At 33.6% G+C, this 25,751-nt stretch overlaps 1 protein-coding gene across 3 annotated transcripts in view; it reads left to right on the forward strand.

Annotated features, from left to right (window-relative positions):
• The window catches only part of TBCK (TBC1 domain containing kinase), a 201,035-nt gene that overhangs the window by 47,708 nt on the left and 127,576 nt on the right, over positions 1-25,751 (forward strand). For all 3 annotated transcript variants that reach the window (XM_061164259.1, XM_061164258.1, XM_061164257.1), the window contains 9 exons: positions 2,689-2,803; positions 4,221-4,294; positions 9,017-9,158; positions 13,564-13,624; positions 14,628-14,689; positions 14,868-14,929; positions 18,561-18,709; positions 19,984-20,122; positions 22,696-22,795. In XM_061164259.1, the coding sequence (XP_061020242.1) occupies positions 2,689-2,803; positions 4,221-4,294; positions 9,017-9,158; positions 13,564-13,624; positions 14,628-14,689; positions 14,868-14,929; positions 18,561-18,709; positions 19,984-20,122; positions 22,696-22,795 (904 nt within the window). The remainder of the gene's footprint in view (positions 1-2,688; positions 2,804-4,220; positions 4,295-9,016; positions 9,159-13,563; positions 13,625-14,627; positions 14,690-14,867; positions 14,930-18,560; positions 18,710-19,983; positions 20,123-22,695; positions 22,796-25,751) is intronic.

Below are 25,751 nucleotides of genomic sequence, written 5' to 3' on the forward strand. Positions count from 1 at the left end.
ATTACTGCCTGAAAGCTGACTCAGACAAATGATCACAGGAAACTCTGTTCCTGTGTTTTATTTGTTAATCAACCTCAAGGAAAATTTTCCTTTGTTTTTAACAGGGGAGGGGTTTGCATTCTTTCCTGTGCACATTTTTATCAATATTATTGTAGTTGTTTTAAAGTTTGGAATCTTTTCGTTTTTGTAGTTGGTTTTTGTTTTCATTTTTTGCAGATGTTAATGAAAATTATAACTTCTACATTGTTCTTGTGCCACAGATTCCTTATTGCTTAATACTGGCTATTGTGGTGCTTTAATATGGGAGGAGCTATTTGATAAATTAAAATAGTCTATAGATCAGTTTAATAAGCATTCTTTATAAATAGTAAATTATATTGTTTTATTTACATACTTCATGTAGAATATCAACTTATTGCTTTATTCTAAAGTATGGTTGACAACTGGAACCTACCAGACATACAAGGGAAGAAATAGTTTGAGAGAAGGAGAGCCGAGGGAGAAAAAATTTTTTTAAAAAACTTAGCCCAGAGGAAATGAAGATAAACACACTTTTTTGTTTCCTAAATTAAAAATATTTCTAGTAATTATCCTCAGAGAGACTCAAAAGAATAATAAATTCAAAGCCAAAGAACGGGATGTACTGAAAAGGAACGACTAGAGACCAGAAGAGAAATCTTGGAAATTAAATAATAGGCCATGCTCATAGGAAATAAAACATCAAGTTGATATAATAAATCTAATTTCCATCTGCCCCCTAAGAGTTCTGACTAAAAGATACAGTAGAGGGAGAAAATAATCAAAGGTACAACAAATCAACTTTTCCTTGTTAATGTCTTTGTCTTGATGGAACATGAATTTTTAGATTGAACGGGCACACCTAATACTTACAAATTCTCAAATGCCCACACACTGGACATATTGGACTAAATTTTTTATAGGTCTAAGAATATGAAGTGTAAAAGAATCCTGAAAGCTTCCAGAGAGGAATAACAAGGTATCTACAACAGAATTAAGATCAGACTGATATTACATTTATCACTATCAATAAAGAACATTTGAAGACAAGGAGAAATTCTATGTTTAAATACAATAGTAAGACATTTTAAGACATGCCATGCTTTAAAATATCTACTCCTGCCACCCTTATGAAAAATTTTCTTATGAGTGTATTCTAGCTAAAGAAAAAAACACAAAAATGAGGTATAAAAATGGTGGTAGCTGATGATAATCTTCATGAATAGAGTTATAATTATAAAATTATAGCATCTAGAGTTATAATTATAAAATTATAGCATCTATTAATCCTGATGATAGAGATATCTCTTGAGAGCTAGGGGTTAAGTTGGCTTAAGTTTTTATTTCCTTCTCTGCTTAGTTCTACTGTGAATTTTTCCTGTATGTAGTAGAGTGGTGTCCCAATCACTTCCCATCTGCCTCAGAGTAAAAGCCAAAGACCTAAATGGCCTAAAGTGATCTAACCCTCTGACCTTGCTACCTCTGACCTCATCTGCTATCAGCCTTACCCTTTGCTCACTCTACTGCATACACAGTAGCTTCATTGTGTTTTTGATGTTTTTCCCCTAATTGTTACATTTGTTCTTTGTTCTTTTCTCCTTTTATTCTACCTGCTTTTAGGTTAACTATTTTTAAAATTACTTCATTATGTCTCTATTATTAGCTTTTTATTTATACCTTTTAAAAATTAATTTAGTAGTTACTCAGATATTAATTTGATTTTTTAAAGTATGATTTAAAATGTTAAAAAAAATGAGAATAAAAGAAATCTATACCCTAATATTAGTGATTTGGGGGATTGGGTTTGAACTAGTCTCCCCTACTTTTCTGTATATTCTTCCTAGCTTCCTATATGAGTGATGTTTTATTTAAAAAAAAAAAAAGGACAGGGAGAGGGAAGGAGAGAGAGAGAGAGAAAGAAACTGGGCATCCCTATGGAAGTTGGCTTAAGAGAGCATAGGAAAAGAAAGAAATATTTGATAAATCATAAATTTCTGGACATTGCCTTGCAGATTGATATAGAAAGTAAGCTCATGTCTCTGCCATAAAATATAGCTGTTTTTCAGGGACATAGGTGTTTTTGTCTTGACCAGAATCCATGGTTTTCATTGATTTGGTTCTGCCATATATCTGAAATTTCCTGATAATTTGTTAAAGCCCAACCTGCAAAAGGTCATTTGCACCCCGCCAATATTAATCTCCCTTCCTGGAGAACGGGACTGCAGTTGGAGTAGTTTGGAAGCTGTAGGTTCTTTGTAAGATCAATTCTGCTGTAATTGTAAAATCAAATATGCCTGAGTAAATATTTTAGAAAATGTATAGAGTCTATTTTCTCTGATTAGAGGCGATACAATAAAAAGAAAACCCTTTGGGAAATTCCCTGGCAGTCCAGGTACTCCATGTTTTCCCTGCTGAGGGCCTGCCCAGGTTGGGGAAAGGGAACTAAAATCCCACAAGCTTCATGGTCAAAAAAAAAAAAAAAATATATATATATATATATATGTGTGTGTGTGTGTGTGTGTGTGTGTATGTATAGGTAGATCTTTGAATTTTATCATTGAACCTTATTTTATTTCTTAAAACAGGTTCTAAAAAATAAAACAAAAAAACAGGTTCTGTATCTGCTTTGTAATCAATCTATTGATCTGTGACTTTTTGTTTTCTTTGTAGCTATTCGAAGGTTCTGTGCATAGCATTTGAGGTACTTCAGGGCTTGCAGTATATGAATAAACATGGTATAGTGCACCGGGCACTGTCTCCTCATAATATCGTTTTGGATCAAAAGGTAATCATCAATAGTACATTAAATATTTGGTTTTTTATTTCAGGTTGTAGCCTGCTGAAAGAATTAGAATGTCTTAAGAGTATTCGTAATGAAAAGATTATATGAACGTTATGTACTTGTGGTTGTTTAAAAAGAAAGTATCTCTAATTATATAAATCCATGTGTCTTACATGCACTATTCTTTTTTCCCTGGACTCATTTTCTGCCTTCATGTTTTATTTTTCCTTTCACTCATTTTGTGAAATACACATTGAGACTTCCCAGTCCACTCTTTCTGTGAATTTGCTTTTATCTTAAAAAAGATTCTCTGACTATTTACATAGAATATTTTTCTCATAGTACAGCTGAATTGTGTTTTTTCCATTTTATTCTTCTTTTCTACTTTCTTTTTTCCTTTGTCATTTATTTTCTTTATTTACCAGCTGTTTTTATGTAGCTTGTTTTTTAAACTGGAATGCTAATTCTCTGCTTGGATTCTTATGGGGGATTAAATAAGAAGCTAGTCCACTCCTATGGTGGGTATTATGTAAATTATGGGTAGCAAGGTGATTTTTTTCAAGAATTTTATTATTTTTTCATAAGCATATAAAATAATTTGAGGAAACTTTTTCTGGGGAATTATTTTTTGTATCAGTAGGATTTTTCTTTTTCTTCTAGACTTTCAGTATATGCTCTATGGTATTAAAAATAAAGATAAAATGGTGCTTATAATTTCATGGTTAAGATAGTAGAGTAACTAATTGAAATTGTTTTTAAAATATAAATGTTTTGTAATTCTGGGAAATACAGCTCTTAAGCAAAAGAACTTCTAAACTGAAAAAAAATTTAAGTTCTAAACATCTAAAAGGGGAAAAACTTAAGAGATTTATACAATATGCATTTGCCTTTTAAGAATCTTACTTTTGTGGTATTTATGATTATTCTAAAACAATATAAAAATTGTTGGGAATAAAGCAGATTCACTAATATCTTGATTTGTGAACATGCCTTTTCAAGTTAAAAACTTTCATATCAAGTTTAAATCATAACGTTGTAAATGGACTTGCAATTCCTGTAAACAATTTCTTTTGTGAAAATCAAAACAAAATATTTTAAGCAAGGATTCAAGACAACTAACAACATATTTTGTTTTTTAAAGGAGCTCGGGAAATACAAGCAGCAACAATTTTTAAATGTTATTTGTCGTTCTGATATATATATATAATATGTTGTGTTTGTATATGTTTGTAATGAACATAAAGCAGATGTCAAACACGCACAGATTTTTTAAAATAAATTTATAATAAATCAAAATATAATTTTCCTTAATGTATCTGACTATATGATAGTGTTACTTATAAAATGTATAATCATAATTTTCCCTGCCAGTAGTATGAAAATATTTTATGTGATTTTTTTTCTTCCTTTATTATTGTAGGGACATGTTAAATTGGCTAAATTTGGACTTTATCACATGACAGCGTATGGTGACGATGTTGATTTCCCAATTGGGTAAGAATATGTTTTGGGTTTTGTTTTTTTTTTTTAGTTCTATCTTAAACTTTCTAATCTTTTATTAAGGGCATATTTGTTAATTTGTTATTTTTGACATGAAACTACCTTTTTAAAATTAAAAATATCTTAATTCTCCATATACTTTTAAGAGGTGACAATGAGTTTTTGCTAGCATACAAAAGTTCCCTGACATTCATATTTCATTGAATTAGTAGTGAGGCTAACAGATTATTGAATTTCTTCACTATATATTATAAAAATTAACTTTACTTCATTCAGAATGAAGTAAATTTAAGGCAAAAAGGCTGACAAATGATAATGTGTGTTCCTGAAAAGACTGAGAAAAATCACTCTCATGTTATTCTCTGATGTTTTTAATTTAAATCCCGGTTCTCTAAGATATAATTGGATATTAAGCCTCAAGTCAGGTCACTGTAACTATCAGTAATGGGGTGGATTCTATAACTGAAAGTCTATGTAAGTTTGGAGAGTTTCTTTATATGGAATTCCAGATTTATATTGGCCTCCAAAAAGAGAATGAAAGTTTACTTCATCCTGGACTCAATTAAAGCTTTTAATATAGATATTTGTATTATATTTATTGTGTGGTTGCTTTTTAAATATGTTAATAATATAATACCTTTATAAGTGTTTAATTTTGACCTTATTTTAGGTACATAGAAGTTACAAAATAGTACAAAAATTTCCCGTATAGCCTTTACTTAGAATCCCCAAATGTTAACATTTCACAACTTTTGTTTTCTCTCTTTCTTTTATCTTATATATATATGTGTTGTTGTGTATAATATAATTTTTTCTGAATTATTTAAGAATTATTCGTGTATATAATGGCCTTTTACCCTTAAATATTTCAGTTTGTAATTTCTGAAGTAAGGAGTTTTCTTTCAGAACCACAAAATAATTATCAAAATCAGGAAATTAAAGTTGATATAATACTATTCTTTAAAGACCTTAAGAATATTTTTTAATTGCTGTGTGATATGCTTAATGATATGCATTTGTGTGTTGCCCTTTGGGCTCTCTAAAGTCAGTTTTTGTCACTCCATTATTGGAAATTGTGGTTTGGAGTTGTGGTGTATGTTTCTGCAGGAAATATTGCTTGAAAACTTAAGTAGATGTTTTAAATTTCTTTTTTTTTAATTGGAGTATAATTGCTTTACAATGTTGTGTTAGTTTCTACCGCACAGCTCTGTGAATCCACTGTCTGTGTACATATATCCTTCCCCTTTTGAGCTTCCCTCCCCCTCTCCATTCCACCATCTAGGTCATCACAAAACACTGAACTGGGCTCCCAGTGCTATAAAGTCACTTCCCACTAGCTATCTGTTTTAGGCATAATAGTGAATATGTATCAGTGCTACTCTCCCAATTTGTCCCACCCTCCCCTTCTCCTGTGTCCACAAGCCCATTCTCTATGTCTGCATCTCTATTCCTGCCTTGCAAATAGGTTCATAAAAATGATCTCATTTATGAATTTTTTTAGCTCTATAAATTAACTTCTAGGTTTCTTAAAATTTTCTGTTTGAACATAGCTGATCTTAAATTGTTTACCTTCCTTTATTTATTAAGAAAATATTTATTAAACACCTTTTCTTAAGGCTTCTGGATATACGAAAATGGATAAGATAGGTCCCTAACTTCAAGAAGCTCATTATTTAATAGAAAATTTTCTGTTTTGATGACTTACTTATTAATGTGCATGAATTCATAGTTTATAGTTTTGAATATCATGTGGCTGTAGGCAACAAATAGTTGTTCTCACAAGCACAAAAACAGTATTTTATAAAAATAGCCTATGCTTTATTTGTTAAAAGAAAGCCTTTTCAAATAATAAAGTTAAATTTATAGTAAGGCTCTGGTATCATCATCATGTGTGATAATTACCCTTTGAAATAGCTTTTAGGCAGCTGTAGTAAGCGTGATCCTTCGTTTTGTCTAAATTTATATAAGTGAGAACTCCAAAAACAAGACAAACAAAAATTACTTTAATTTTTTATCTTTTACTTAAAGGTGCTTTATGTTATAATGATTAATAGAAGAAAGGAAGTGATTTTTTTTTAAAGCATATCAAACATTTTGAAGAGTTACATTTGAATTTAAAATGCTTGAATAGAATTGGTCTCATGTGCCATTTGGTTTGGCTTACTTTGAAGTCTTGGATGCAAAAGGTCTGACCAGAAAGTATCAAAGAGCAAAATGTGAAACCTTAGCCAGGAAAAATAAAGTGATCAAACAGCTAAGTCATGAAAGAAAATATTTACACCAGACAAAGCTTGCAGTTGATTCAAAAGACAAATATTAAGGAACAAAAAAGTAAAACATTAACATCTGTTTCAAAATACTGTAATGAGTTAGAAATTGGACATTCATTTCAGTTGGCCAGTAGCTTAATACCTTGTTAAAACATCAGACAGATGGTGAAAACCACTTATATTTATCTCACCAGTCATACTCATGGCAGAGTTCTGGTAGTTTTCTCTGAGTGTTAAAATGCAATGCTAAAGAAGAGGCACTTGTTGGAAGGAGATAACCTATATTAAAAAATAAGCCTAATGTTTACTGTTTATATTAATTAACATGTCCTTGATTAAAAAGGAATTTGGAGCATAAGTCACCACATATAAAATATGTGATAGGACTGGAATTAGAATACAGGCTTTATGATATCAAGGTCATTGCTTTTCCACTAGACTTCACTTATCTGAAGAGATTTCACACATTCATTTACAAGAGCAATGTGATCAACTAAGGGTAAAATGGCATCATAGTGCCAATTTTAGTCTATGGAAAGTGCCTCAACCTTTTCAGTTATCAAGGAAATCCAGATGAAAACTATTGTACAATGGTTTGTGAGTCTCACCCCCAGATGGCCAAACATTAGAAAGTCTGTCACTGCTGTCCAACAAGTTTTGGAGAAGTAAGCAATGGAATCTGTTGTACACCGCTAGTAGGAGTATAAATTGGTACAACCCCTCTCAAGAAGCATTTGGTGTGGTGTTATGAAGTTGAAAGTGCACATGTCTTATGGCCTAGAAATTCAGTGCTAGCTTTATACTCCTGGGGAGACTTTTGCTAGAAGTGTTGCTACACAGCAACATACTATGTGTAGAAATACACGTACTATTTCTAGCAACATAGTTTATATACAAAAGAAAGGAAATAAATGATCATTGACATTTGAATGAACAACATATTCACAAAACAGACATAAAAACTAATGACTTAAATCTACATACAGCAATGTGAATGGCTCTTTTAAATAAATAATGTTGACTAAAGAAAGCAAATCGCAAAGGAATAATGGCAGCATAACTCCAGTACTATAAAGTTCAGATATGTGCTTGACTGGGCTTCCCGGGTGGCTTAGAGGTTAGAGCATCTGCCTGCAGTGCAGGAGACCCGGGCTTGATCCCTGAGTTGGGAAGATCCCCTGGAGAAGGAAATGGCAACCCACTCCAGTATTCTTGCCTGGAGAATCCCATGGAGGGAGGAGCCTGGTAGGCTACAGTCCATGGGGTCGCAAAGAGTCAGACATGACTGAGCGACTTCCCTTTCACTTTCAAACAACGTATTAATAGTTTTAAGGGTTACAAACATGGTAAAACTGTAAATAAATAAATGGAAGAGAATTATCAACACAAAAATAGGGACTTTTAGTGATAATTTCATATTCATTATTTAAACTGGTTGGTAGGTACATAAGTGTTCTTTTAAGCTTTATTCTTTATACCTTATTCATATTTAATAGTCTGTATTTCATATTTACTAAAGTAATTTTTAAAAAAAAACTTATGTAGGTGAAGGTTAAGGAAAAGAGGCAGCTTTATATACTGCTTATGAGAATATAAATTGCCATAACCTGAAAGGGCAACTTGGCAGTATATATAAAAATTTTAAATACATCTACCTTATGACTTTGTAGTGCCATGTCTAGGAATTTGTCTTTCATCTATATATTTATGGGAAATGGGATATCTGTAATATATCCATCTGAGCATTTAAAGTAGTAGTCAACTTCCAAATAGCCTCCTTCAGAGTTGTATCACATAAATTAAGTGTATCAGTGCAATGAAATTATTGACAGTTTTCAAAAAGAATGAGACAAATCTATACTTATTTTGTAAGAATGATCTCTAAAATATATTTTGAGTGAAAAAGAGTACAGAATAGTGCATATACTATACTTCCCTATAGAGCAATGATGATAAGTGGTCACCTTTATTTGTGCATAAATATGTGTGAGTGACTGGTGTACAGAGATTGGAAAGAGTCTTACATTTCAATTTATATGTTTTTACAGATTTTGACATTCCTACTATTCAGAAGAACAAATACTATTTTCAAAGATAAAATTTAAATAAGAGTTAAGTATAAAGAGAAGATAGGCAGTAAGGAAGAAGGAAAAACACCTGGAAGCCTGGAAGTCTGAAAGCAATGTGTTAATACAGAGGAAAACAAAGGAGCTGAAGGCGAGATAGGTTTAACATTCCTTGAGACTCATGTATTTCCTCTTGATTCCTAGACATAAGGCCTGTATGATGGTAGTTAAGAATTCTTCCTAGCAAGAGTTGTTCATTTAACCTCATTGAACTTTTGTATGGATTATACTGTACTGATAGTAAAGATGTGCCACTACATACATATTTCCCCCTTTCTAGCTCATAGTAATAAATTCATACTTAAATTATACCATTTTAGGTATCCATCGTACTTGGCACCTGAGGTAATTGCGCAAGGAATTTTCAAAATCAGTGATCATGTGCCAAGTGAGAAACCATTGCCTTCTGGCCCCAAATCAGATGTCTGGTCTCTTGGAATCATTTTATTTGAGCTCTGTGTGGTATGTATAAAGAAATATTAAACTAATAAAAATAGTGTGTTTATTAGAAAAATATTTTGGGGTAGGAAAGCTATTTAGTAATAGCATCTTTTTATCTTTTTTTGCAAATTGACTAGATATGGGGATAAAAGGCTGAAATCTCAATTTGATTTTTTAAAAAATTCCTCTTGACAATTTACTTGTATATTATTTTGGTATACCTAGAAATATTTTTACCTGTACTAAGTATTAAAAACTTACACTATATTAAGTGTAAAAAGCATATTTAGAAATATTTACACTAAAACTGTTACACATTTTGGTATATTCATGCTCTCTCTCCCATCTATGGTATTCTTTCTTCCTTAAATACCTTTTTCTCCCCTATTCTGTCTTCATTAAGACTCACTTATTAAGAGTTGGCTTTTTATGAGGCCTTCCTGAAATATCCTCTATATTTATTTGTGTAATAAAGACTATACAGCTATTGTAAACAAAGGAATTAAAAATGCAGTAGCTTAGAGAGTTCCCTGGTGGTCCAGCTGGTTAAAACTTCGAGCTTCCAATGCAGGGGGCACAAGTTGCATCCCTGGTCAGGGAACAAAGATCCCACGTGCATGCAGCCAAAAAAATAAAATGCCAATATCATCATAATAAAGATTTTGTTTTTAATGCAATGCCCTAAAGAACACAGATGTTTTTCTCCCTCATATAACAGTCCTCAGAAAGAGTGGGCTCTGTTCCACAATGTCATGCCAAAACTTAGGCTATCAGGGATCGCTCCGAAAGAGGCTGCTTTATCCTCCTTTTTAGCCATAAGAAAAGGAGAGGAGTGAATTCTTGGTAACTGTCTTTTAAGAAAATGATGTAAAAGTTATAGGTATCCACTCTACTTTCCACTTGACAGTTTACTCGTGTGGCCATAGATAGGTGCCTGATAGATAGATGAGGATGAGTTTGGAGGGACAGCTAATATTTTGTTGATTCTGCCTCCAAGTACCTGCCATGGTTAGTCTGTTTTCTTTGCTCTCTTCTATTTTAGCATTTGTTATATTTGTCTACTTGGGCAATGAGGTCTTTAGGGGCAGACAGTTTTATTACTTATCTGTTGTTCTGTCTTCCAGTGGATTTTTAAAGTATTTTTGAAAATATTAACTCATTGATCTTTACCATATCTAAGGATTAGGATGATATTATTTTCATTTCGTGTGTTTTGTGTACCAGTTCAACAGCAGCAGTAGTAAAAGCACAACAGTTAAGAGACAGGCTTTCATAGTCAGAGAGAACTTGGTTTAAAATCTTAGGCAACAAAGTGTAGTTGCGTGGCTTAAGGTAACTAATGTAATTTCTTAAGGCTTTGGTTCTACTTTCAAAAATAATCATATCTATATTGTAAAGCTATTGGAAAAATTAAATGAAAAACATATATAAAGTACTTAGTATAGGGTATTATATCACAGTACATAAATGTTAGCTTTTATTATTAACACTTAAATGTTAACAATAACTTGGTAGCTTATACATTGGCATTGTTTTTTGTAAGGGAAAATGCCAGACTTGCTGATTCTTTGCTGTCCTTTGTCTACACCATCTTACTTTTCATTGGTATGAAATTATAGTAAATCTCATTTTTGTTTACTATCATAGCCTAAATGAAGAATTTTCTTGGAATGTAAAGTATACATAAGTGTAAATGTGACAAATGTAGCTTTTCCTTTTTATTACCATTACTTATATTTAAACTACTTATGATCTGGGTATTTCTTATATGAGTAATTCAGTTCAACAAATGTTGATGAGTATTTTCTGTGTGTATAATAATACAACAGGAATAAACTGTGATTAAAATGTATTGTCAAAGAGCCTATAATGTAATGCAAATCCATAAACTTTGAAGATAGGCACAAAGAACTGCATGAGTTATAAGAAAGGAAATATTAATTCCACAATAGGGGCTTTATGACATTTTAAGAGGTACTCAAAGTTTAAACAGTCCAGGTTTAGGATGGTTTAAATCTTCCTCTACCTCATCAAACCTTTAGATTTCATACAAGATATTAAATATAAATTAATAAGTAAAATGGATAGGAGCCATATCCTAGGAGACTTTGAATGCCATATTGAGAGGATTATTTTTATATAAGGTAGGGGGGACATTTAAAGTTTTTAAGCAAGCTGAAATCAAACCTGCAGTTTTAGAAGATTAGTTTTTTTAAAGGTGGGTCTTTTAAAATTTAATTTCTATTGGAATATAGTTGTTTTACAGTGTTGTATTAGCTTCAGGGGTACATCAAAGTGATTTAGTTATACATACACATACATCCACTCTTTTTTAGATACTTTTCCCATATAGATCATTACAGAGTACTGTATAGCACTTACTGTGTTTTACAGTAGGTCCTTAATAGTTATCTGTTTTATATATAGTAGTGTGTATTATATATGTCAACCCCAGTATCTCAATTTATCCCTCCGTCCCCTTACCCCCAGAAACCATGAAGTTGTTTTCTACATCTGTGACTCTTGTTTTGTAGGTAAATTCATTTGTACCATTTTTTTTAAATTCTACATGTAAGCAATATTATACAATATTTATGACTTTGGTTTCACTCAATATGGCAATCTCTAGGTGCATCCATGATGCTGCAGATGGCATTATTTCATTCTTTTTCATGGCCGAGTAATATTTCACTGTACATATCTTCTTTGTATTTCATTGTACCACGTCTTCTTTATCCATTCCTCTTTCAGTGGACATTTAGGTTGCTTCCATGTCCTGGCTATTGTAAATAATACTGCAGTGGGCTTCAGGGTGCATGTATCTTTACAAATTATGGCTTTCCTGGGATATATGCCCACTTAACCATATGGTAGCTCTATTTTTAGTTTTTTAAGGAATCTCCATACTGTTCTCCATAAAGGCTGTACCAGTTTACATTCTCACCAACAATGTAGCACTGTTCTCTTTCCTCTACACCCTCTCCAGCATTTATTATTTATAGATTTTTTGATGATGGCCATTCTGACCAGTGTAAGATGATACTTCATTGTAGTTTTGATTTACATTTCTCTAATAATTAATGATGTTTGGCATCTTTTCATGTGCTTTTTGGCCATCTGTGTGTCTTCTTTGGGGAAATTTCTATTTGCAAATATTTTCTCCCATTCTGTGGGTTTTTTTCATTTTGTTTATGATTTCCTTTGCTGTGCAAAAGCTTTTAAGTTTAATTAGGTCCCTTTTGTTTATTTTTGTTTTTCATTACTCCAGGAGGTAGATCGAAAAAGATCTTGCTTCAATTTATGTCAGAGAGTGTTCTGCTTATGTTTTTCTATAAGAGTTTTATGCTATCTGGCCTTACATTTAGGTCTAGAAGATTAATATTGATAGTAATAAAGAGATTGAAAAGAGAGAGAGGAAGGGCAATTTGTTTTCAATGATCTCTCCACCTGTAGTTCTAATTTCATAAGACTTTAAGAAAGTTTTTTCTTCTCTATTAAAAAAAAGAAAATCAGAGCCTCTTTCGCTGCATAAAGACCAAGCTGTCTTCTTACACCTTCTCCTTCTAAGTCTTTTTAAATGATCATACAAGTTTACTTTGTTTATAATAATAGAAACATAATAATAGCCAAAATTTATGAAGCATTTTCTTTATGCAGAAAATGCTAAGCAGTTTTTTATACATCATATAACCTTCACCACAACCTACATGGCGTGTATAGTTAATATTCCAATTTATAAACGAGAAAAGTGAGGCTTAAAGTGGTCAAGTAATTTACCCATAGTATATAACTCATGGTGGAAAGTCCAGCTTGACGCACAATAGTTGCTCAACGCATAATCATTGAAGTTGTGCTTGATTCAAGACTCTTTTTCAAGGAGCCCTCTGAAGCCAACTAATAAGGAAACAACTAAAATATAACATATGTATCTTAAAATAAAGGAATATACCAGTTACTATGGAAAACACAAAGATGCTTGTCTTAAGTCATTTTGAGAAGAGGAAGGAATGTTGTGAATATTTCTTAATGGAGACAACAGATTACCTGGATCATGATATATAAGTAAGAATTAGTTGGGTAGATGAAAGGGTAATAAGACATTTTGGTCTCTTAATCAAATAAGACTCCTGGAGTCCCTCTAGACAAACAGATATATGTGGGTCTCAAAAATGAAGAATGCTTGAAATCAAACTAAAATGTAATGATTATTAGATATACAAAATGTTTAAATGGTAAGCATTATGCAACATTAAAAAAATGTATGTCACCAGTGATTTTTCTTTAGAGGAGCCAATTCAAAAAAATCTAATAAAACCTCTGAAGCGAAATAGAGATAATTGAAAAATCATTTTCAGCAATGAAAAATAAAACCTCCCTGGGAAGAATATGTAAATGTTAACAAGAATTTCTTTTATCTTTTATGTAGGGAAGAAAATTATTTCAGAGTTTGGATATTTCTGAAAGACTAAAATTTTTGCTTACACTGGGTAAGTGTCTCACAATTGATTATCTTTCAGTTATAAATATAATCTTTAGTGAGAGTAATTATGCACATAATGTGTTCATCAAAATAGTGACTACACTGAAATATCTTCACTTTCTTCAGTTTTCCGATGATCAGTGATAAGCATTAACAGGACAGTTTAAGCACCCTTGAGGTACTATAGGAGAGCTTTTCCTTATTCACTGTAAGGAATTATAATGTCCTGGGGTATAATCTTAGCCTTATGATCTAGCCAATCAAACTAACTTTTGAATCAAAATATGAACTTATAAAATTACACTTCTCTGTAGCAGTTACCTTCAGTGTACTATAACCTTTGAGCTTTCCATTTAGTGAATTATATGTAAGTAATGACTGAGGAAGAATGTTTATTTTTCCTTATAACAAGCTCATATATTTCACATGTGTATAATCCAAATACTTGTAATTCACACTTATAAATATTTGTGTAATCCACTTTAGAGTAGAATAAGTTAAGGATGTATGGTAAAAAAAGGAGAGAAAAAGAGTGATAGAGCACTTTGTATAAAAGAGTGTCAGATTGGTGTCCAGGTTAATAGGGTCTACAGATATGGCTGTGTATAGAATAATATTAGTGAATATTAAATAACAATGAATTGTAAATAAAATTGTATAAAATTTTACAATTTTATCACTTTTATTTCAAAGATTGGTAATATGGCTATTAAGGAGTCTTGGAGATCTATAAATGGTGTCTATAGGCTAAACCTTATAGTTTAAAGACCAGAAAAATGTGTGTACATTCTTCAATTGTATTTAATAAAAGCAGTCTTATAGTCATAAAAATAAAATAAAGCCTTTTTTCATTTATTAAAACATAAGGAAACTTGACAAAGTCTCAAGCTTTTTAATATTCCAAGTTCCAAATTGCACTATACAATTTAAAATAATGTTATTAAAGTTTAATTCCCAGTCTGGTAAGTTGTAAAAGCAGCTTTATTTCATGTAATTTTCCTCTTTTATAGACTGTGTAGATGACACTATAATAGTTCTGGCTGAGGAGCATGGTTGTCTGGACATTATAAAGGTTTGTCATTAATCTGTTATTGAAAATTTATTTCACATACTTGGGATCCAGTAGCAAACTATTTTAAAGCAAAGGCTTTCTGAAGAAGTCAAAACTTCTTAAAGTAGAAAACGATGTAAGAAATATAAATTTTTAAGTGGATTGTTTAAAATAATTACTTTCTTTCTCTGTTTACCAGGAGCTTCCTGAAACTGTGATAAATCTTTTAAAGAAGTGCCTCACCTTCCATCCTTCCAAGAGGTTGATATCAAGATTTTGGGGTTATTACTGAGATCTTAACATATAAGTACTTAATTTTTTAATACTAACGGATTAAAGAAGAATATTAATATATGTAATAATGTATGATTGATATTAGTATCATAACTGTTAGTTTTGGCTTTAATGTATGGTCATAAGAGAAGAAAAAAATAATTAAAACATGATCAGAAAGCTGGCATATACCAAAGGCAGCCACTAGTTCATTTTCTAAACTATGGAAGGTAGATATGCCTAGATACAATGATATGAGAAAAATGGGAACAAAAGTTTATTGCCAAATAAGCCTTATAGAAAAACACTTAGTGAGGTAAGTTAATAATTGTTGATAATGTAAAAGGATTTCTTAGAAGTTTTATTATTTTCATTTGATGATGTCACTGTTACCCATTCATTTGTCCCTAAACTCTGTAAGTATGTAATATTTGGAAATAATAGATTCTAATTTATCTTTATGGAAACATCTTTATCAAGACATGTTCGAATGAGAGGAATGGTATTAAAAGCATAGTTTTGGGTAAATATACCACATGAATTTAACTCAGACCATTATATCTACTACTGTGGGCAGGAATCCCTTAGAAGAAATGGAGTAGCCATCATAGTCAACAAAAGAGTCCGAAACGCAGTACTTGGATGCAATCTCAAAAACGATAAAATGATCTATGTTCATTTCCAAGGCAAACCATTCAATATCACAGTAATCCAAGTCTATGCCCTGACCAGTAACACTGAAGAAGCTGAAGTTGAATGGTTCTGTGAAGACCTACAAGACCTTTTAGAACTAACACCCAAAAGAGATGTCCTTCTCATTATAGGGGACTGGAATGCAAAAGTAGGAAGTCAAGAAACACATGGATTAACAGGCAAATTTGGCCTTGGAGTACAGAATGAAGTAGGGCAAAGGCTAATAGAGTTTTGCCAATGTTTCTGTGACACGCGGGTCATAGAAAAAAACACCCTCTTCCAACAACACAAGAGAAGACTACACATGGACGTCACCAGATGGCCAGCACCGAAATCAGATGATTATATTCTTTACAGCCAAAGATGGAGAAGCTCTGTACAGTCAGCAAAAACAAGACTAGGAGCTGACTGTGGCTCAGATCATGAACTCCTTATTGCCAGATTCAGACTTAAATTGAAGAAAGTGGGGAAAACCACTAGACCATTCAGATATGACCTAAATCAAATCCCTTATGATTATACAGTGGAAGTGAGAAATAGATTTAAGGGACTAGATCTGATAGACAGAGTGCCTGATGAACTATGGATGGAGGTTCATGACATTGTATAGGAGACAGGGAGCAAGACCATCCCCAAGAAAAAGAAATGCAAAAAAGCAAAATGGCTGTCTGAGGAGGCCTTACAAATAGCTGTGAAAAGAAGAGAAGCGAAAAGCAAAGGAGAAAAGGAAAGATATAAGCATCTGAATGCAGAGTTCCAAAGAATATCAAGGAGAGATAAGAAAGCCTTCCTCAGTGATTAATGCAAAGAAATAGAGGAAAACAACAGAATGGGAAAGACTAGAGATCTCTTCAAGAAAATTAGATACACCAAGGGAACATTTCATGCAAAGATGAGCACAATAAGGCACAGAAATGGTATGGACTTAACAGAAGCAGAAGATATTAAGAAGAGGTGGCAAGAATACACAGAAGAACTGTACAAAAAAGATCTTCACTAGCCAGATAATCACAATGGTGTGATCGCTCACGTAGAGCCAGACATCCTGGAATATGAAGTCAAGTGGGCCTTAGGAAGCCTCACTACGAACAAAGCTAGTGGAGGTGATGGAATTCCAGTTGAGCTATTTCAAATCCTAAAAGATGATGCTGTGAAAGTGCTGCATTCAATATGCCAGTAAATTTGGAAAATGCAGCACTGGCCATAGGACTGGGAAAGGTCAGTTTTCATTCCAATTCCAAAGAAAGGCAATGCCAAAGAATGCTCAAATTACCACACAATTGCACTCATCTCACACGCTAGTAAAGTAATGCTCAAAATTCTGCAAGCCAGGCTTCAGCAATACATGAACCATGAACTTCCAGATGTTCAAGCTGGATTTAGAAAAGGCAGAGGAACCAGAGATCAAATTGCCAACATCCTCTGGATCATCAAAAAAACAAGAGAGTTCCAGATAAACATCTATTTTTGCTAATGACTGTGCCAAAACCTTTGACTGTGAACCGCAACAAACTGTGGAAAATTCTGGAAGAGATGGGAATACCAGACCACCTGACCTGCCTCTTGAGAAATGTGTATGCGTGTCAGGAAGCAACAGTTAGAACTGGACACGGAAAGCAGATTGGTTCCAAATAGGAAAAGGAGTACGTCAAGGCTGTATATTGTCACCCTGCTTATTTAACTTACATGCAGAGTACATCATGAGAAACCCTGGGCTGGATGAAGCACAAGTTGATATCAGGATTGCTGGGAGAAATATCAATAACCTCAAATAGGCAGATGACACCACCCTTATGGCAGAAAGCAAAGAAAAACTAAAGAATCTCTTGATGAAAGTGAAAGGGGAGAGTGAAAAAGCTTGCTTAAAACTCAACATTCAGAAAATTAAGATCATGGCATCCGGTCCCATCACTTCATGGCAAATAGATGATGAAACAGTGGAAACGGTGAGAGACTTTATTTTTTTTGGCTCCAAAATCACTGCAGATGGTGATTGCAGCCATGAAAGTAAAAGACACTTGCTCCTTGGAAGAAAAATTATGACCAACCTAGACAGCATATTTAAAAGCAGAGACATTACTTTGTCAGCAAAGGTCCATCTAGTCAAAGCTATGGTTTTTCCAGTAGTCATGTATGAATGTGAGGGTTGGCCATAAAGAAAGCTGAGCACCGAAGAATTAATGCTTTTGAACTGTGGTTTTGGAGAAGACTATTGAGAATCCCTTGGACTGCAAGGAGATCCAACCAGTCCATCCTAAAGGAAATCAGTCCTGGGTGTTTCTTTGGAAGGACTGAAGCTGAAACTCCAATACCTTGGCCACCTGATGCAAAGAACTGACTCATTTGAAAAGACCCTGATGCTGGGAAAGATTGAAGGCGGGAGGAGAAGGGGATGGCAGAAAATGAGATGGTTGGATGGCATCACTGACTCAATGGACATGAGCTTGGGTGAATTCTGGGAGTTGGTGATGGACAGGGAGGCCTGGCATGCTGCGGCTCGTGGGGTCGCAAAGAGTCAGACACGATTGAGCGACTGAACTGACTGAACTGATACCACATTAAGAGAGTAGGAAGAAAATCAGAAGATAGTATTGGTTTATAATTTTATTATTCAATTAGGATATTCAGTGAAGCAAGTTTATAATGGTCAAGCTGAATGTAAAAAATGGAGATACTCATATGTAATAATATTTGATAAGTTGTAAAGTACAAAAAGCACAAAAGAGCTAAAAAAGTCAGTATTTATTTATAATCATTTGATTCTTTTTTAAAGGTGTATATCTAGACTCTAATAAGGAGAGCTTTATTATTTTCTATGCTAATGAGGTGTTCATGACTTTTAATTATTCCCTTTAGGTGTAACATTACTCAAGGAACATTTTAATGACTTTCATTCATGTGCTGTATTTTAAATGTGTTTCTTAAGGCCAACCCCAGATGAGTTAATGCAGGACAATGTGTTCAGTGAAGTGTTACCCTTATACCCTCCCTTTATCAAACCTGCCAGCCTGTTTTCTTCTTCTCTGAGATGTGCTGATTTGACTCTGCCGGAGGATATCAGTCAGTTGTGTAAAGGTAATGATAAAGAATACTAAGAATAGAAGCCATGTGTTTAAAGGAAGTACCCTTATCCTAATTTCAGTTTTGAATTTGTCAACAATATATATTTATATTAGTGAGACGTTTTGGATACTTATCTGAGAATTAAGTAATTTTGAAAGTGGTTAAAATATAACCTAACATTTTAATCCTTTAAATTTAAATTACTTTGGAGCAAGGACCTTTAAGAATCAAAGAAAGGAAGTAGTATCAAACAAAAAATTTTTTCTTATTATGTAAACCAGGGTCCTAATCAGATCTGGTTTTCAATGGAATTTCTGTTACCTCAATATTTACATAGATTTCATAAAATTTATTATAAATTATCTAAAAATCATATTATTGTTAAGTGCATTATTATTATATTCCATGTTTGTAAGAGAATACCACCTTTTCTCTTTTCATTCCTCTCTGAAAATTACAGCTCTCAAAATGTGTTTTTTAGCGACACCAGTTTATATAAAAAATTATCATGACATAATCATGGTAGGAAATACTAAACATTCATTCAGTCAGATACTTACTGAGTTTCTACTATGTTCAATACACTATATCTTCAAGTATCATTTGTGCCAACTGGGGAGGTAAACAGACATTCAATCACATAGTTTCTATTGTAAATGAAGATCCAAGACTTCCTTGGCAATCCAAGTGGTTAACATTCTGCACTTCCTATGTAAGGGGGATGGGTTCAATCCCTGGTCGGAGAACTAAGGTCCCACATGCTGTGTGGAGTGGCCAAAAAAAAAATTAAGTGAAGGTCAGTATGAACATAGTACAATGGAAGCAAAGCCTCTGTGAGACATCAAGACCTTTAAAAGAGGCAGAAATTGTCTCAAGACAAAGCATGGGACAGGGTGTGCTGGTTGCCTACTCAAGTGCTTTTTTTTGCCCCTATTTCTTTCCTGCAGGGCTTGGTATATCTAGTGTGTGTGTGTGTGTGTGTGTGTGTGTGTGTGTGTGTGTGTGTGTGTGTGTGTGTGTGTATCTCCCATATATATATGCCTACGTATATATATCTCTGATATAGAGGATAAAAATCACACTTTTTTCTCAAAAGAAGCTGGATGCACAACCAGTATGTATTTCTGCATTTAATCCTCTATGCATTTTGTAATATGAATATTGTAAAGGGAATCTTACTGTGTTCTTCAGATTTTACTTTTTTAAAATGTCAGCTATTATTGCCTGTTGCCTTTTAATAAAAACAGAAGGTGTGATAGCTATTTTTTTAAATTTTCCATTAATAGATATAAACAATGACTACCTGGCAGAAAGATCTATTGAAGAAGTGTATTACCTTTGGTGTTTAGCTGGAGGTGACTTGGAAAAAGAGCTTGTGAACAAGGAAATCATTCGATCCAAACCACCTATCTGCACACTCCCCAAGTAAGGAAAGAAAACATCTCTTGGAAATGAGAGAAATCTAGTAATAACTTTTTTTAATTTGATTGTTTTTTGTTTTGGTAGGTAGACATTCTACCTAAGTGATTGTGAAAACAATTTGAAATCAATACCTTGCTTTCTTGTCAGGAATTTCTTTTTTTATTCAGTTTTTCCATTTTTTTAAAATTTTATTTCTTGATTGGTGGAAAATTGCTTTACAATTTAGTGTTTGTTTCTGCTGTACAACAACACAAATCAGTCATAATTATATATATATATATACACATATATCCCTTTCCTCCTGAGCCTCCCTACCTTCCTCCAGTCTCACCTATCTAGGTCATCACAGAGCACCAGGCTAGGTTCCCTGTGTTATTTAGCAACTTCCCACTATTTTACAGATGGCAATATATATATGACAATGCTGCTTTCTCAATTCATCCCACCCTCATCGTCCCCCTCAATGGACATGAGTTTAAGTAAACTCTGGGAGTTGATGATGGACAGGGAGGCCTGGTGTGCTGCAGTCCATGGGGTCACGAGGAGTCAGACACGACTGAGCGACTGAACTGAACTGAACTCATCTTCCCCTGTGTCCACAAGTCTGTTGTCTACTAGGTTCATTATTACCATTTTTTTTTTAGATTCCATATATATGCATTAATATACAATACTTGTTTTTCTTTTTCTGACTTAGTTCACTCTGTATAAGAGGCTCTAGGTTCATCCACTTCACTACAACTGACTCAAATTTGTTCCTTTTTATGGCTGAGTAATATTCCATTATATAAATGTACAACTTCTTTATCCATTCATCTGTTGATGGACATCCTGGTTGCTTCTTTCCTGGCTATTGTAAATATTGCTGTAATGAACATTGGGGTACATGTGTCTTTTAGAGTTCTGGTTTTCTCTGGATATATGCCCAAGAGTGAGATTGCTGGGTCATATGGTAGATTTATTCCTGTCCTTTTAAGGAATCTCCATACTGTTTTCCATAATGGCTGTATCAGTTTGCATTCCCACCAACAGTGCAAGAGGTTGACCTTTTCTCCACGTCCTCTCCAGCATTTATTGTTTGTAGATTTTTTGTTGATAGCCACTCTGACTAGTGCGAGGTGATTCATTATATAGTTTTGATTTCCATTTCTCTAATAACAAGTGTGAGCAGCTTTTCATGTGTTTCTTGGCCATCTGTGTGTCTTCTTTGGCAAAATGTTTGGTAGGAGTTTCTAATTGCAGAGTTCTTATCAGTGCTTTTGTTATTTTTAAAACTACTGTTTTTAATAAATTATTTGTTTTATGATCTATTTGAAGTAAAGGTATTATTATGGAACATCTCACAATAGTTGGTGATCAATAAAAAAAATAGTACAAATAGAACGGTAATATTTAAGGGAGTTAATATACTAGGCCAGTATGCCCATTATGAGGAACTATTTTTTTTTTTACTTCTAATGATATTTTAAAATGTACTGAGAGACCTCATTGCTTGTCCTAGAGATATCATGGTACTAAAGCACTGTTGAAAAACTGCAGAATTGTATAAGGTCTTAGACACAATCTTGTAAATTACTTAGAGTTAAATGACAATACAATGCTAAGAGCCAAAACTGTTAATTGTTCCATTGCTCATCATATTCGTTCATAAAAATGAGAACCTACATTTCTTTCCATCAGTGCTTTAAAGTTTTAATTTTAGGTTTTAGGACTAGATTTGATCTTTGTAGGTAACTATAAAAACCATCTGCTGATCGTTTTTTTCTTCGTATGTAAATTTTAGGTTAATTGTTTGAATACAGCACTAATTCTGTACCTTTCCCCCCTCTTAAACTGATTCTTAAATATTAACTTCAATTGTACTGTTCACGTGATGAATTAAGTAGAAAAATCAGAAATAAGATGATGGCAATTCCAAGAGCAAATGCTTTGAAGGATATAAAAATTAATTCTCTAAAATTCTAAATATGTTTATTACTCAGTAATCTTTCTCCTGAGAAGTTATCATCATTATCATTTTATTTTCTTCCTCCTTTTATTATTTTTTACCTATATAAAGTTGCTCAGGAACATGTTACATACTGTCAGTGTAATTTTATCATTGCACCTGCATGAACAGTGTAAATCATACTCTTATAGCCCTAAAATGCTTTGTATTCATATACTGTATTTATAGGGGCCTCCCGGGTGGCTCAGTGGTAAAGAATCTGCATGCAGGAGTCTTGGGTTCAGCCTCGGGAAGGACCCTGAAGGAGGAAATGGCAGTCCACTCCAGTATTCTTCCCTGTAGACATGGACACAGTTGCCTAGCAGGCTGCAGTCCATGGGGTTGCAAAGAGTCAGACACAACTGGGTCACTGGGCACACATGCACTGTGTCTATACAAACTCAACATATATTTAAAAATGATTTTTTTGGAGAAATTTCAACCACCAATTACAGATTTTATTCAGTCTAAAATTTCTTTCTTTTGATAAAGAGATTTATGATTTAGAGTAAATTTTATTTTCTAGAAGAAACAGTAAATTGGATTTCTATGCTCATTAAACTAACTTATTTTTTAAATCTCTTTTCAGTTTTCTCTTTGAAGATGGTGAAAGCTTTGGACAAGGTCGAGATAGAAGTTCACTATTAGATGACACCACTGTGACTCTGTCATTATGCCAGCTAAGAAATGTGAGAATGGAATTTTGGCAAATTTGCTTCAGACCTTTTTCCTTCTTCCCTCCCTCTCTCCCTCCCTCCCTCCCTCCCTCCCTTAGTGGCTTCTTCTTTTCTTTTTTTTAATAAAACCTTACAGATACACATGAAGCCTAGATTTCTTCCTGGTATCATAAAATATGTGAGCATTTCTTTAAGATATGTGCCCAGGAGTGACATTGTTGGAAAATAGGATCTGCAATCAGTCTAGTATCTATTGTTGTGTTTTCTGTTCACAGAAATGATCTTATCACTTTATCTTTTTACCATCATGGATAAGGGTTCTCATTTCTCCATATATGATCCACATATGATCTTATCAAATTCTTAAAAAATTATTATTCTAAAAGGTGCAAAATGGTATTTTGCTATAATACTAATTTTCAATTACCAGATTATTGTACAGTTATGAGCCCTTTTATTTTTTTTTTATTTACTTACCTCTTCAGTATATTACTAGTTTTTAATCTCTTGCCAGTGTGTTTGAATGATTTCTTATTGAGGATTTTAAAAATGTGTTTATTTACATAGTCTTTGTTGGCTATACAGGCATACCTCAGTTATCTCACTTAGCTTTATGATGTTTCTTGCTCTAAAGTTAGTTTTGTTTGAAATTAATCTAGCTATCCTAGTTTTCTTTTAATTAGTGTTATTCATGGTATATCTTTATTCCTTTACTTTTAATGTATCTATTTATATTTAAAGTGGGTTTCTTTCAGATAATGTAGAGTGTGTCTTTCTTACTACTTTTGAAGGAAAATTTTGTTGGATACAGAATTCTAGTTTTTTTTTTTTTCTTTTATACTTTAAACATTTCACCCCACTCTCTTGCTTGCATGGTTTCTGAAGAGCTGTCTGATGTAATTCTTATCCTTTTCCTCTATAGGTAAGGTTCCTCTTTCAGTTTCTGTCAAGGTTTTCTATTTGTTATTTGAGTTTTTGCAGTTTAAATATGATATGCCTAGACATAGATTTTAAAAAATTTTTTCCTGCTTGATGGTCTCTGAGCTTCTTGGGATTTTTCATTTGGTGTATGTCTGATTTTAAAATTTCTGTCATTACTTCAAATATCTCTTCCATTTCTTTCTCTCTCCTCTTGGGTATTCCTGTCACACATAGATTACATCCTCTGATTATTCCTTAGTATTTTCATCTTTCTGCTTATATTACCTACCTCTTCTTGCATGTGGTTCATTTTTTCCCTTATAACCTTTAGCATTTTAATCAGTTATTTTAAATTCCTGGTCTGATAATTCCAAAATCTCTGCCATATGTGAATCTGGTTCTGAAGAGTGCTTGGTCTCTGCAGAATGTCTTTTTTATACTTTAGCATGCCTTACAATTTTGGGGGTGGGGGAGAATGCAACATGATATATTGGTAAAAAGAACTGTAATAAATAGATCTTCAGTGAAAGATTTCATGTTTATCTAGCTGTTTACTATTTGTGTAGCTTTTTTGTCAGAGTAAAATCCTCAAACGCCAATGTTTTTATCTTCCTTACTATCTTTAGATTTCTCTGGAGGCACAGAATCTGAGGCTTGCAGTTCTTTCAGCCGGAATCTCCTGTATCATACAGAAACTTTGTTGTTGCTCAGTCACTCAGGGTCCAACTTTGCAACCCCAGGGATTGCAGCTTGCCAGGCTTCCCGGTCCTTCACAGAAACGCTACATATGGAAATAAGATAGGGGAGGGAAAGTCGATTGAAGGGCTAATCCTATCATTAGGTCTCAGTGTTTCAGTGAGGCTATGTCTCTGGGCTGTGGAACTCTCAGCTTCCCTCCCTGTTACTTTAGGTGAGACAGGAAGGCTAGAGAGAGCAGTAATTGGGCATTTCTTTTCCCCACATTAAGACTAGAAGGACCTAGAATTTTGTATTTCCCTTACCGCAGGTCATTTAGGCTCTGGTAAAATAGTTTCCCTGAAGAGCAGGCCTTTACTTAAGACAACAAGGTACCCTAGGAGTAGTTCAGAATGGTTATTTTGCCCCTTCTCGTGCAAGAGACAGGAGGGGATTTTTCTTAGACCTTCACCCTGAGAACATGTTGGGACTTACAGGGGTAAAACTCAAGGAAGTGTGAAGTTTCCCTTAGGTCTGGGTCTCCACAGGCTTTTATCTCTCAAGCTCCTATCATCTCTCAAACTGCTAAATCTGCAGCAGTCAGTTACCCTTCAAGTGTTTTACCAGGCTCCAGCAGTGGCTTCTGTTCCAGCTTAGTTGTGATTCTTTATATTTGTCATTGCTCCAGTTTTCTGGGTAACATTTTGCCCTGATTCTGAGAGTTCTAAAGAGGGTTGTAATTTTCAGTTTTTTCAGCTTCTTTCTTGTTGTTAGGGCAGAAAGGATGACTTCCACGCTGATGGAGTATTGGTCTGAGGACCAAAATTTCTAGCCTTTTTATTTTTAATCACCTATGTGCATCCTCAACCGTGTCCAACTCTAAAGATAAAATAGGTAATTTCCCTTGTCTGTCTCTAGGCTAGCAGTTCAGCACCCTCCCCCCATGCACGCACGCGCACATCCTCCCGGAGTTCTTTCTTTTCCTGGATGTAGCAGGGTCTCCCTCCAGTTTGACTGCCTGTGAATTAAGTGCCTGAGGCTTTATCCTGTTGTACTCTGAAACCCTTGTCCACAGTTCTCAGTATCCTTTAGGACTAGCTTAGCCCCTTTCTCTCTAAATACAGCTTTGTGTCTTCTGTCACTGCATTTTCATTACTCTTGTAGGCGTTTCCTCTCACTTAATATTTTAAATGTTATGGAGTAGGAGGATATTAGAACCTCTTTCCTGCTTAAATGCCAGCAACAGAAAATTAAAATATATAATTATTACAGTTGATATTCTAAACTTACCATCCCTTTGAAGTGAAAGACTGTGTACAGTGGATAAAATAAGTAGCGATGCAAGGTGGTAAAAAATAAAATGTATCCAAAA

This window comes from Dama dama, chromosome 17 (assembly GCF_033118175.1).
Source record: "Dama dama isolate Ldn47 chromosome 17, ASM3311817v1, whole genome shotgun sequence".
NCBI classification, from domain to species: domain Eukaryota; kingdom Metazoa; phylum Chordata; class Mammalia; order Artiodactyla; family Cervidae; genus Dama; species Dama dama.